The sequence below is a fragment of the Ctenopharyngodon idella genome, chromosome 15 (assembly GCF_019924925.1).
Source record: "Ctenopharyngodon idella isolate HZGC_01 chromosome 15, HZGC01, whole genome shotgun sequence".
In the NCBI taxonomy this organism is placed as follows: domain Eukaryota; kingdom Metazoa; phylum Chordata; class Actinopteri; order Cypriniformes; family Xenocyprididae; genus Ctenopharyngodon; species Ctenopharyngodon idella.
In genome coordinates, this window is record NC_067234.1 from 37772139 (window position 1) to 37786908 (window position 14770).

General features: G+C 38.3%; 2 protein-coding genes across 6 annotated transcripts in view; one reads left to right on the top strand and one right to left on the bottom strand.

The window, feature by feature from the left end:
- Positions 1 to 7129: 7129 nt before the first annotated feature.
- Positions 7130 to 14770, top strand: part of gria4a (glutamate receptor, ionotropic, AMPA 4a) — a 93441-nt gene continuing 85800 nt past the window's right edge. For 2 of the 5 annotated variants that reach the window (XM_051861789.1, XM_051861792.1), the window contains exons 1-2: positions 7131 to 7444; positions 11354 to 11512. In XM_051861789.1, the coding sequence (XP_051717749.1) occupies positions 7372 to 7444; positions 11354 to 11512 (232 nt within the window). In that variant the 5' untranslated portion in view covers positions 7131 to 7371. Of the gene's footprint in view, positions 7445 to 11353; positions 11513 to 14770 lie in introns of all 5 variants that reach the window. The other 3 variants (XM_051861788.1, XM_051861790.1, XM_051861791.1) reach the window with 2 other exon arrangements.
- LOC127495189 (gastrula zinc finger protein XlCGF7.1-like) overlaps positions 9647 to 14770 on the bottom strand; it is a 288096-nt gene continuing 282972 nt past the window's right edge. The window contains exon 7 of the transcript XR_007925079.1: positions 9647 to 9804. The gene's annotated coding sequence lies outside the window, so the exon portion shown is untranslated. The remainder of the gene's footprint in view (positions 9805 to 14770) is intronic.

Sequence of the window (14770 nt, forward strand, 5' to 3'; positions counted from 1 at the left end):
TCTCTTTAAAAATGATCATTTTAGACTTCTAATTCGTGACCGGTGTTTTGTTTTGCTCTATTCTCTGCGCTTTTGCGTTCGTAAATACGTCATTCATCGGGTCAGCGGTTACTCTTCCGCCGCAAAATATCCGCCGCAAAAAGAATGTCTGTCTGCCGGAAGCTAGTTATTTTAGTTTTTAAAGTTTTAAATATGGATATTTTTCTTACAAAACCCATCACTTCACTTCAGAAGGCCTTTATTAACCTCTTGGAGTCGTATGGATTACTTTTATGATGGATGGATGCGCTTTTTTGGGCTTCAAAATCTCGCCCCCCATTTACTCCCATTATAAAGCTTGGAAGAGCCAGGATATTTTTAAATATATCACCGATTGTGTTCGTCTGAAAGAAGATAGTCATATACACCTAGGATGGCTTGAGAGTGAGTAAATCATGAGATAATTAAATTTTTTGGGTGAACTATTCCTTTAATTTCAACATTTATTGACCTTAAACATTCTGATGCAAAGCATGCTGGGAACTATAACTCTGCTGAAAATGGAACCAAAACGAAACCCTTTCATCTGATTGGTCAAACCGCCCTGTCTTCTGTACGGCATTAAAGAGTCGCTACTCCTACTGTATGACAATATTCTGTCACCAAAGAAATTTTGACAGTCTGAGATGAAGTTTATACCTAATGAAACATAAATGAGAACCTCCTAGAGTTATAAAACAGCAAATATATTTTTCCTCTGGGAAAGCAAGCGAAGAGTTATTTTGTGTAGAGTTTCTCATGAAGTTGTGTGAAACCGAACCAATTGCTCTTGTTACTTTTGCTCTAATCAATAAATTGAATCTCCTTTTCTCTGGCGCTGGGATCTGATTCGTCCCTCCAGACTCCATTGATCGCCTCATCCTTTGTAAGCTTTCTTTGGAAGCGCTTGATTTTAAAGCATTAAAGAAGGAGGTGAGGCGGGGTGGAGAAACACAGTGATATAGAGCGAGAGAGATTTCACACACGCATCAATTCTCTCACGACCTCCACGAAATACATGCTCAACAGTCGTCTGCTCGGTAAGAAGAAATGCCCCTAAAATCAGATCCGTCCAATTCTTTAATAACATCTCAGGAGGGCCATTTATGGGAGAGAGAGAGAGTCATTACACCTCACTGAGAGAGTCATCAAAGTAATGCCTCACAGACAGAGACACTACAGCACGACTTCACAAGAGCTCAGAGAGTCACTACAATACCTCAAGTGCTAATATATCATGAGAATTCAACTTTTCATTGATCTTTTTAAATAAGAGTTGAGTGTGCTATACATGTTCACACACTCTAACTTTAAAGGGCCCCTATTATGATATTTTAAAGGTTCTTAATTTTCTTTTGGACTCTCCTATAATAGGTTTACACACATCCAAGGTCAAAAAACAATATAGATTGCACATCACCTTATTTCTCTGAAAACGGTTTGTTCGAAGATTCGGTCTCTCTAAGCCCCTCCTTTCCGAGAGCCTGCTCTGCTCTGATTGGTCAGATGGCCCAGTCTGTTCTGATTGGTTGGCCGCTTATAGCGTGTGTCAGAAATGGAATGCTTATTATCATATCTGAATTTCAGCACTTGATTCACAGTGATACGAACAGTAATGATGGGCAAAGGAGACGGTTTTACCGTATCAATCTCATCACTGTGGATTTGCTTTGGCAGCAGAAAACAGCGTCTTCTCGACATGAACAACACCAACCAAACTCTTCCAGTCTCAGATACAACTACAGTGACTGAGGGCGGGGCAAAGGAGACGCTGTTCACCGGCAGCCAATAAAAACCACAGGCTGGAATTATGCAAATTTATTACATTGTTACGTAGGTATGTAACAGGAAGTGAGACTGGAATTACTGACGACTCGTTTCAGCAGTTCAAAATCACTTCTTTATTTTGGGAGACAAGAAAATTTACTTGTCATGCACTTTGATCTTTGCATGAAAGGTAATATTCGAAAAAGCATAATAGGGGTATTTTAAGGCAATATTCTATGTTTTATGATTTTTATTCTAATTTGTAAGTATTGTAAGTATAGGTAAGTACATTGTCAACAAAGTAAATTTTTAATTGTAGCTAGAATACTGTGTTATTTATATTTATTATTGTACAAATATTGCTGCCTATAAACACTACCAATCAAAACTTTGGGGTCAGTATGATATATATATGGGTCATTGACAAATAAGGTTTTGAAAAGTGTAAAAAAGCATAGTGGAGATATAATTAATTTTAAGATTTTATTAAGTGTTAACAATGAGATTATGTGGTTTTTATAATCAATTAAAACTGCTTTTGTTATTTTTTACAAGATGGACAAAATTTGTCACTAAAAAAGTCATTCGGTTTAACCAAAATTTGAGTTTTACCGAATGACACTTTTGGTTATACCGAATGACGATATTTTCAAACAATGCTAACAGGCTGATATTTAGCTAGCTAACAAAAGGACAATCAAACATTTTATATTTAGTACAAGTTTTTAAAATATTACAACATTTTCCATGTTTTATAGCGGTTGTACCGAATGACCTGATGTTTCGGGACATGCGCATGAGCAAGTGAAAACATGAATTTTTCAAATAGTTAAGAGAGAGTTAGTTACTTTGCTTCATGACCATGTGGTCCTTTGCAGGAGTCTGAATGATGTCACATCCTGTCACATGATACTGACCGCATGACTTGATCCAAAATGGTCCCTTTATATTGGTTACTCCGAATGACATCAATGAAATTCATTTTTCCGGACATTCTTTCTCGTAACAAAGCAACAACTTCTACACATAATTTTAATACCATTTTGCACTATGTTGATATATGATGTTATAAAATCATGCCAGAATAAAAAAATATATACATTTATTAGATTTTAAGATATTTTAATCACAAATGAAATGGCTGTATTGTCCTTTGGATGGTTAAACCAAATGACCTTTTGACACTTCAAAATCTTTAAAATACCTTTAAATGTAGCAAAATATAATTAAAACCTTTTGGATTCAGTAAAAGAGATCTAGTTGTACTACCTTACATACTTTGGATGTCATATCTTTGTTTTTTATTATTATTAAGGCCTTTGGAAAAAAAAAAGACCCGTTAAGTCATTGACCCATATATGTATATGTGTGTGTGTGTATATATATATATATATATATATATATATATATTTAAAGAAATTAATACTTTTATTCTGCAAGGACATATTAAAAACATTCTATTTTAAATAAATGTTGTTCATTTGAACTTTCTATCCATTAAAGAATCCTAAATGTATCAATTTCCACAAAAATATGAAGCAGCACAACTGTTTTCAACATTGATAATAATCATTCATGTTTCTTGAGCAGAAAATCATCATATCAGAATGATTTCTGAAGGATCATGTGACACTGAAGACTGGAGTAATGATGCTGAAAATTCAGCCTTGATCACAGGAATACGTTACATTTGAACATATATTCGCATAGAAAACAGCTATTTTAAATTGTAAAAATATTTCATAATATTGCCCTATTTTTTAATTAAATATTTTGATGAAATAAATTCTGCCTTGGTGAACATAAAAGAAACTTCTTCCGAAAACATTTTTAGAAGGGAATCATCATAACTGATTCTTCAAAAACCCTGCAATTATTTGATCATGAATATTTAGATAATTTGGAATAATATAATTGCATATTTACAGTTTTTTCATTATATTTCTTCACTAACTTATTATTGTTTAAAAAGCAGGTGGTTCCTCACAGTTCAGCACCACGGACAGCAACACAGCAACTCAGGAATCGCTTTTAAAGATTAAAACAGCCATACGCCATATTCCAGCCATCTAACCCTTCAAGAGACAAGTCTCTCTCTCGTTTAACTCTCTAAAGAAAGCGAGGGAGCCTCCACAATCCGTCTGTCAGCGCCACCGGAGGCCATAACGATTATGAATGGGCAATAAGACACAGCTGCGCGTGGACACGTGGAGACCCCGCTTCTCTCACGAGCCAAATGTCATAAAGCAGTAAAAAAGCAACTCGTATATATTAACCGGGGAATATAGGAATATGTGAGGGGAAGAAAACCTTTTTAGAGAGTCGAACGCTGAGGAGAAACTGATCCAGAAAAGAACTGATGCATTTATGGCATAGTTTTATGTCATAAGATGAGAGGAGTGAGACTTCTTTACATGCACCAAAACATCTGAGCACAAATATCATTTTATACTGCACTTGTAAAGTTTGCTATCCGGTTCTATTCTACACAGTATGCATACAGTATATGCATGTGCTTACAGACTGTACACGCACATTTCTGTTATACTATTTTTATTCTAGCCTACTGCATGTAACTGTAGCTCATATGTGGTGCACGCAAGAGAAAGACAGGAGAAGAGAACAGAAGGAGAGAGAAGGAGTGAGCACTAACCCCTGAAGACCATGTTTCTGTATCTGTAAAGAACGCACGCGAACCCTTAGGGAGGACGCGCCCTTGAGTTCAAAAACAGACAGACGCAGCGCACTGGAACGGAACAGAACGCGGTCGCTAGGGCGTTGCTATGATGTTCGCTTGCTAAAAAAGTCGCGTGTCTGTGTTGTTCTAGTCTGTAGACATGGCTCGGGCCAATGTGAGTCTGTTGGATTTGTTTCGCCTGATTTATCGTCCAGCTGATGATCCCCTTGTAAAGTCATCTGTAGTAAAGACTCGTGATTTGAGGAATCATTCAAGTCTGGAGCACAAATGAGTTACACGCTTAAAGGGTTAGTTCACCAAAAATGAAATTTCTGTCATTAATTACTCACCCTCATGTCGTTCCAAGACGTTCGTTGATCTTCGGAACACAAATTAAGATATTTTTGATGACATAAAAAGACTACAGATATAGAAAGATGGCTCACTCATATTATTAGTTACGAATGGGAGAAACTGCAACGCGCAATATGGCGGAATACGTCCCGCCTTATAATTAAAAGAGCCAATAGCTGATTGCTAAAGTCATTGCATCATTGCAGCTGCCGTTAGAAGCTCCGGTTCCCACAGAAACCTGAGACTCGCGCTTAGGACTGCACATGCGCATTAGCTAAAAAACAAACAAACAAAAAAAAAAAAACGCTTTTTACCGCTATTTGAGCATAAGAAACAACATTTATGGGACAGTTCGTGTCAGATTTTGTTGCGGATTTGAAATATGTTATTTAATTGTGAGTTCGCCAAGCAGTTTTTGAGATTTCAGGATTCCCCCATTTACTGTAAATAGAAAGGACTTGGTCTTGGATGCCGAAATAGCTGCCCGGAGGCATTGCAAATATGGCCGCCGAGTGAACAGACTTTTCTTGAAAGGGACTTTGATGACATCCGAGAGGTTTTTTTTAATCTCCCATAGAAAGCAACGGAATTACCACATTACAAATACAAAAACATTGTTAAAATAGTCAACGTGACTACAGTGGTTCAACCTTAATATTATGAAGCGACAAGAATACCTTTTTTGTGCAAAAACAAAAATAATGACTTCATTCAATAATTTCTTCTCTACCCTGTCAGTCACAGCTGACGCAGTGCAGCGGGTCCGTGTTTACATTCGAACGCCGGCTCAGTATTGGCCGACACTGTCCACCTGAGCACCACGACGCATGCATGATGCTGACACAGGAACCAATACAAAAGTTGCGTCCCAAATGACACATACACTATGTACTTATGCACTATCCGTGAGGTATGTGAATTTTGGTTATTTTGTCATTTAACATTGGAGTCTGTTAGCCCCTCCAATACGTAATTAAAGTTGCAACAGTTGAGTGCATGAAGTGTCCAACATTCCACACTTATTTTTTTCCGTTAATTTAGTGCATTATCCGGGTATTTAAAGTGTACTTTTTCTTTTTGGAATTTTCAGTGTGAACGTGCACTACCTACTACTATTTATACTTAAAAACATCATAGAATAGTGCATGAGTACGCAAATTGGCACACACCTAGGCTGCGTTCCACTCCAAATTTTTATGGCCTTCACTCGCTAACTTCCTCCGTCTCGTGGACTCGGATGTGCGTCATTGCTTACATTGCATGAGTGCCCACTACTGGCGGAACTCCTGCATAAGGTTTAAATGGAATGCACTAAGCCCTTGGAATTCACTATGGCTGATTTATTATTTAAACACCCTTTTTACTTATGAATTTGTTTAATGATATGCATATAAGTTGTTAGAGAAAATATCTAAAATCCTCTAGGTATGTGAGCTGATGAAGAAAAATAAAATTACACACACACAAAAAAAAAAAAATCAATAATATAAACTTTGACTGTGAACATAAGGTAGCTACAAGTATTATGCGATTTAATCTCAACATAATTAATATACTATACACTATTATGTGATTAGGCTAATTCTTAAAATAATTAATAAATCATACACGTCAGTTAAGCGCGATCTGCTGTGACGTCACAGTCAAGTTGAATTGTGGGATATAGAGCTATTTGAAGTGTACATCGGAGTAGACTCGCTCCCTCTGTCAAAATCGAGGGGACGAGGGTCTGTCCATATAAACTTCCCTCGTACACTTCACGAAGTGGAACGCACTTCAAAATGGCGGCGGGGATTCCCCCGAGGGGAAGTGCTTAGGGAAGTTCGCGAGTGCGTGTCTAAAATTGGAGTGGAAGCTTTGCAATGTGTCTTAAAGTAAACTGCGTAGGAGAATGACAGGGTAGAGAGGAAATTGTTGAATTAAGTCGTTATTGTTGTTTTGTTTTTGCGCACAAAAAGTATTCTCGTCGCTTCATAACATTAAGGTTGAACCACTGTAGTCACGTGGACTATATTAACGATATCTTTACTACCTTTCTGGACCTTGAATGTGGTAATTTCGTTGCTTTCAACGGGAGATTAAAAAATATATATCTTGATTTGTGTTCTGAAGATGAACGAAGGTCTTACGGGTGTGGAACGATATGATGGTGAGTAATTAATGACAGAAATGTCATTTTTGGGTGAACTATAACCCTAAGTTGAATTGGTATGGTAAGGGGATTGTTTAAATATATAGAGCAGTGGTACTTGCCTTAGCAAACACAGCTAAAAAGCGAAGACCTCTGAGGCAAAGAGCGCAGAGTGAGCGCGCGCATCTCTCTCTCCCGCGCGCGCTCTCTCTCTCTCTCTTTCTCTCTCGCGCGTTCATCCGGACAGATTCTTCTTCTCTCTCTCCAGTGGATACTGCGGGGAACACACGGATTGCCTGTAGGATGGATTGCTGAAACTCCCTTTGCGAGATTATCCATTTATTTCTTTTCATTTCCCTCCCGCCACACTATCTCGTCTCCATCCATCCATCCATGTGTCCGGACGGGTTCTGATTCGGACAGAATGCGGATCCTGGTGTTGATTCCGCTGCTGTGGGGACTCAGTGAAGGGGCTTTTCCCAGCAGTGTCCAAATCGGTGAGTTACACTTCTAACATGACAGACACTTTATTAATCCCACGAGGAATATCGCACTGCAACAGATACAATGTACAGCAGTGCATTTATAATATATACACACAAGTAGCCTATACAAATACAGTACAGAGTCTTAAAATAGGGATGTTAAAGGCTATTTAAAATCATACCAACCTAAAGAACCTTGTATGCTGAAATGGCTCTTTGTGTTGGGGTTTTCACTCTTGCTCTGTTCATCTTATTGGACCCTAAAAAGCTGCTTTTGAGCAACAAATTGGGTTGTTCTGCCATTTACAAGGCAATAATGTATGAGCAAAGGACTTGGGGGAACCAAATATAAAAGTTTGGTCAGTGAAAACCTCATATTGGTTGAGCACTGCTCTTAAAATTTGGGGATGGACACATCGCTCAATGCCTTTTATATACAAAGCACCCAAACCTGGTGCTATTTTCCATTAAATGTGATATTGGATGGGTTTATAGTTGTAGTTTAGCATGCATGAGTTGTGCTGGTGTGTGTGTGGTCATCATGATGAAGACTGTGGTGTAAGTGCATGTTTTTCTTCATCAGTTCAGGGCATCACTGCAGTATTCTGGATGACCTCTTCCCAATCAAAGTTTCACCATATTTGCAGATTAATATCAACAAACCACTATGCATGCCCACCCACCCCTCTCTCTCTCTCGCTTGCACACACACACACACACAGTTCCCTCTCTTTTTGCAGGATGTGCCTTGTGTGTGTGTGTGTGTGTGTTCAGTCACTGCATTGCTCATTGAGATGGAGAGTCTCACGCCATAATGAGATGCAGCCGCTGACTTGTGCGCCTTTGACAGCACTGCCGATAAAGTTAATACGCTAAATACGGACACACACATTCACTTGCAGAGATGCACTAATGACATTTACATACCGCTGCAATACAAATGCACAGTGCTTGTGTTGTTCCTCGCGCATAAAAGCACGTTGTGGGATCTCAAACGGCACTTGAGCCAAAATGTCTATCAAAAAGAGAGAATAATTAGAGAGGATGTGATGAAACGGAACGTGACACTGGCCCTGCCAAGTGCAGACGTGTCTGCTCTAGTGACACCAACAACAAATGCGATCTTCCGCACAGATCATTTCCATGATTAAAGGGATAGTTCACCCAGAAATTAACATTTAACTCGCCTTCGTGTTGTTCTGAACCTGAATGGCTTTCTTTAATCTGTGGAGCACAAAATGAGATGTTTAGCAGAATGTTCACACTGCTCTGTTTTGAGGGCTAATCAGCTCCATGAGAGCAGCAGTCCACTTTTTCCTGGTTTTTATTTCTTACTTACTTACTTCTGTTGTATTGTCTCATCCTTTTAACACCGACATCTCGCACACTAAAATCTGACCTCATTTTAAAAAAAGTCAAATTCACATAATAGGTTGATTGTTATACACCGATCAGGCATAACATTATGAGCACTGACAGGTGAAGTGAATAACACTGATTATCTCTTCATCACGGCACCTGTTAGTGGGTGGATATATTAGGCAGCAAGTGAACATTTTGTCCTCAAAGTTGATGTGTGAGAAGCAGGAAAAATGAGCAAGTGTAAGGATTTGATGATGGCTAGACGACTGGGTCAGAGCATCTCCAAAACTGCAGCTCTTGTGGGGTGTTCCCGGTCTGCAGTGGTCAGTATCTATCAAAAGTGGTCCAAGGAAGAATAACAGTGGTGAACCGGCGACAGGGTCATGGGCGGCCAAGGCTCATTGATGCACGTGGGGAGCGAATCCAACAGACGAGCTACTGTAGCTCAAATTGCTCAAGACGTTAATGCTGGTTCTGATAGAAAGGTGTCAGAACACATAGCCGAAAGCGCCAACAGTGGACACGTGAGCATCAGAACTGGACCAAGGAGCATTGGAAGAAGGTGGCCTGGTCTGATGAATCACGTTTTCCTTTACATCGCATGGATGGCCGGGTGCGTGTGCGTCTCTTCCCTGGGGAACACATGGTACCAGGATGCACTATGGGAAGAAGGCAAGCCGGCGGAGGCAGTGTGATGCTTTGGGCAATGTTCTGCTGGGAAACCTTGGGTCCTGCCATCCATGTGGATGTTACTTTGACACGTACCACCTACCTAAGCGTTGTTGCAGACCATGTACACCCTTTTCATGGAAACGGTATTCCCAGGTGGATGTTGTCTCTTTCAGCAGGATAATGCTCCTGCCACAAAGCAAAAATGGTTCAGGAATGGTTTGAGGAGCACAACAATGAGTTTGAGGTGTTGACTTGGCCTCCAAATTCCCCAGATCTCAATCCAATTGAGCATCTGTGGGATGTGCTGAACAAACAAGTCCGATCCATGGAGGCTCCACCTCGCAACTTACAGGACTTAAAGGATCTGCTGCTAACATCTTGGTGCAGATACTACAGCACACCTTCATGGGTCTAGTGGAGTCCATGCCTCCACGGGTCAGGGCTGATTTGGAAGCAAAAGGGGGTCCAACACAATATTAGGAAGGTGGTCATAATGTTATGCCTGATCGGTGTGTGTGCTATACTCCAAAATCCAAAAAAATGGTATCTTAGATCTCATTCACATTTGTGTACATTCCAATGTGGTGCATCAAGATTTGACGTCATTGGTGGATGACACTCACCGTTTAGAGTTATTGATGTGCCATATATGAATTTAAATGCAATGAGGTTTCATAGATTTATAGTGAAAGAAAAACAGGTAAACGATGACAGAATTTTCCATTTTATGCTGAACTATTCCTCTAAGATATATTAGCACCTCTTTTCTTTCCTCTTTGCAGTTGATTATTTTTTCTTCCTCTTTCCAGCTGGATAGTTTATAAGACGTTTTATTTTTATTTTATTTACAATTAGTCATTTTAGTGCTTCAACCTGAACTTATTTCAGTTAGTTGTCAACATTTAGTTTGTTTAATTTCAATCAGCTTTATTTCAGTTAACAAAAATGTTTCTTTTTGTTGTTTTTTTTAGTTAAGAATAATAAAGAGATGATGAAATGGAAGCAGCAACAGATCTGTTCTTCTGTATTGTGACAAACATCCGAGTGTAACGGATTATTGAAATGATTTTAGAACAGATGATTCACAGAGTGCAACAGTCTGGTTCCGGAAGTAAAATTTTCTATTCTCTCCATTCATTTTCTCCATAGGGAAACAGATTTTTAACGATAACTTATAAACCTTTAAAGACAGACCTACTATAAGCTAGTATTTGCTTCTGTTGAAGCCGTCAGTACGCATTATTTCAGCTTAGTTTTAAAATAATCGTGTTCAACAGCAGAAATCATGGTGAAAAACTACATTACCCATGATGCTGTACAGAAACTACACCAATCAGAGAGTTGAAACAAGAAAAATGCGCTAAAAGATCTGTGTAATCAAGTCAATCTCACTACACTCTCAAAATACTTAATGTTTGTACATATATATGTATATTTTGCAATAAACTTGAAATATATATTTTTATATATATATAATCAACATTTTATTCAACAAATAGTTTATTTTTCCCCATTTTTTTTTTTTTTACTCGATTATGCTGCTTGCAGTGCTTCATGGGATTGTAGTTCTTACCCTCACTAAAGCCGTTAAGTTCACAGTCTTGTAGTTTGTAATGTTATGATTCACCTCGTAGCTGGATGGCTTGGTTCATAGCTTATAAAGCTTTAACAAAGACTTCCCGAAAATCCCTATGGGAGAAATGAATGGAAAAAATAATTCCGGAACCAATGGCGGGCACTTTTGCACTCTATAGTGAAAGAAAAGCAGAAATTAATACAGAATTTTCCATTTTAGGGTGAACTATTCCTTTGAAAAACATAAGCACCTCTTTCTCTTTTCTTTCCTCATTGCAGTCACTCATTCTTTCTTCCTCTCACTCCTTCCAGGTGGGTTGTTTATAAGAAACACGGATCAAGAGTATACAGCTTTCCGCTTGGCCATATTTCTCCACAACACGAGTCCAAACGCCACGGAAGCCCCATTCAACCTGGTTCCACACGTCGACAACATCGAGACGGCCAACAGCTTTGCTGTCACCAATGCCTGTGAGTGAAAGATGTCAAACGTTGTGTCACAGTCAGAGAAAATGAATAGAGTGTGTTTTGAGTCACTGCAGTTTCTCAAGTCGGTGATCAGTAGTTTGACTTCCTGAAGAGCGAAACAAATTTGTTTGAGTGGCCCGGCATGTCAACTTCTGACTCAACCAGTGAAGTGAGTTTAAGGGCGGGACTATCTGTTTGACTGGCCAATGGCAGATGTGGTGGGAGTATCTGAGAAACCTGTTTGAAAACATTATTTTTGCTATTATGTGCATGCTGTGGTAATAATGACACAATGCAGGTTTAAAGAGCAAATTTTTCATTCATTCTCAACTCTTGAGCAGCTTTCAGCATGCTTTGGTACACATCTGTCCCTCTCTGGCCTTGTTAGGGTGGTTGTCGGTCGATTTCTTTTCAGTTGCCTGCAATTCAAGGGTTGTAGAGCAGAAATGTTCTCGCTGCAGACACAGACGCAAATGCTTGAGCATTACAAGTGTACAGCCTGTTCACATACTTAACGTGCATTTTTGAGTACTGTAAAAACCTCAGCAATCCACAGAGATCTTAAAACCTTTTCCAATTAACGTAATCCACTTTATTCAAAATGAAAATGTGCATCAGACTCCTGTACGCAGCCGTGCTCCACTGGGAGTCTATGGCTCATACCTGTATCACTGATTGATTTTAGTGCAGTAGTGATCAATGTTGATAGGACAGCAGGCACGCCGTGCTTCACTGGATGTCTATGAGTGCATTGGAAAAAGCATCTAATTGGACATCAAGCTTTTAATTAATGTATTTATGTAAGCCTGACTTTTCTGTAAGATGTTTGTGTGAGCTTTGAGTTGGGCAGGCTTATTTTAAATCTGCTTTCTTGACTACTTGCTTTAGTAAATATTGTACAGATCTGACACTGCTCATTTATTTTCATGAAGTAATTAGTTTGAGGAGCAGTTTTAAAGAAGCAATATCAGAGCACACATTATGACTTCTTCATCACTAGTGGCATCAGATTGCAGATTTATTTTAGTATTATTTATAGTATTTTAATTAGTTTTTATTTTAATATTTTATTTTAGTGTTTTCATTTGAATTTTAGTTCAATTTTATTATCATTTTTTGGTAGCACTTTATTTTACAGTCCAGTTCCCCATGTACATACTATGTACTTATAGTAATTGCAATAACTGGGTAATAACTAACCCTGAACCTACCCCTAAACCTAACCTTAACCCATGTAGTTACCTTATATTACCCAGTACTTTCTTAGGTAAGTACACCGCAAGTACACGTAAGTACACATAATGTAAAATAAAAACTCATTTATATTTTTAAATATTATTGTTTGAGTTTTTATTTATTTACAGTAAGTAATTTTAGTGCTTCCTACACAACCTAAACTTATTTCAGTTAGTTGGCAAGGCAATATATCTCATTTTCTTTTAATTTAGTTTTTTTTTTTTATCTTACATATATATTAGGGATGCACCGATACCATTTTTTAAGGACCGAGTATGAGTACCGATATTTTTTTTCTGGTACTCGCCGATACCGATGCCTATACATTTATTAATTTCTTTCTTTCTTTTTTTTTTTTTTTTTTTGTGATGTGGCAGTTTTTCAAGCACAACACAGTGAGACTAATGAATGTAGGACAGCTTCTTTATTATTACTCTAATGAAAAAAATAATAATTTTTATGTGTAACTTAAAGCACAAATTTCACAATGTCCAATAACCTTCAAAGGGCATAATTGCCAAAGTCATAATAAAAAAATAAAAAAATAAAGTCTTTTTTAACCTGCCTTTCAAAAAGTGCCAAACAAATATTACAGGACAAATGTATATAACATAACACTGTGATCCACTGTAAACAACCTAGGGTGACCAGATTTCTCATGTGGAATACGGGACGAGTGGGCAATATGACCATGATATGAGAAATTTTATTTCACAGTATATATATATATATATATATATACATGCATTTAACATCTTTTGTTGTTTTATTAACATTAATGACAGACAACTATTTAATTAGGCTACTGTCCCTTTAAGACCAAGGATGTAATATACTGACACATATCCTGTTTTCACCCACCTGTTTACGTCCACTTAAGCCATAACCGACAGTATCTACGTGAGATACTCCACACGATGGACATTTTGACAACTATTTGTGCATTTGACCATTCAGGCGCGAGGAGAACTGATCGCGTGCTGTCTGAGAGAACTGGAATCGCGCGCAAGAAAGAGAGAGAAAGCGCGTGAGAGAGAGCGCTTCTGGTCTGTCATTCAGCGCGATTTGCATGCAGTTTGCAATGTGTGTGTTGTCATCATTAATTTTGAAGTATTTCCACACCTCTGAGGCTGACATTGTTTCTGCTGCTGCCGTCGGTGTCTCTGTGCACGGAAAATTCAGTCAGTTACGTCACGTGAGGTATCGGTCTTTGGTATCGGGGGTATTTTTACGAGTACGAGTACAAGTACAAGTACATGAGCTTAGGGATCATGCATCCCTAATATATATATATATATATATATATATATTATTTCAGTTAACAAAAATGGTTTGAATAGTTTTAGTTAATGGCTTAATGTGGTGATGAAATGAAAGTAGAGAAAGATCCTTTGTTCTGTATTGTGATGTACAACGAAAAAGAAAAATGTAGGGTGGGGACTTTCTTTTATGCTTTGGATGTTGATTAGCTGTTGAGGTGTGGGCGTGGCACTCAAAAGTACATGCAAATGAAGGGGTGGGGTTTTAGCAGACTAAATGAATGGAGAATCCTGCCTACGTCACCAGAGAGTTATTCCCAGAAGGTCCAGTTATGACATTTCGATTAAACAATAGAAGGTCAAAACATTTTCAAAAATGTCAAACATGTGGACAGATGAATTGTTCAGATGAAAGTTTCATTTCATGCCAACTTCAAAAGAAACCAGAGAACAAAATACAGATCCAAAGAACCTTACAGCAACTCAAGTACTCTAAACAGCTAAAAATGGTTCTTGATAAGAACTTAAAGGGGTGGTTAATTATGATTTAACTTTTTTAACTTTAGTTAGTGTGTAATGTTGCTGTTTGAGCATAAACAACATCTGCAAAGTTACGACGCTCAAAGTTCAATGCAAAGGGAGATATTTTATTTTACAGAAATCGCTACAACAAACAGCTGGACTACAACAAGCTTTTTCCCCGAAAATGTACATAAACCCCGCCCCCGAGAACACACAGCAAAAGGGGGTGAGGTCATGTTGGGCT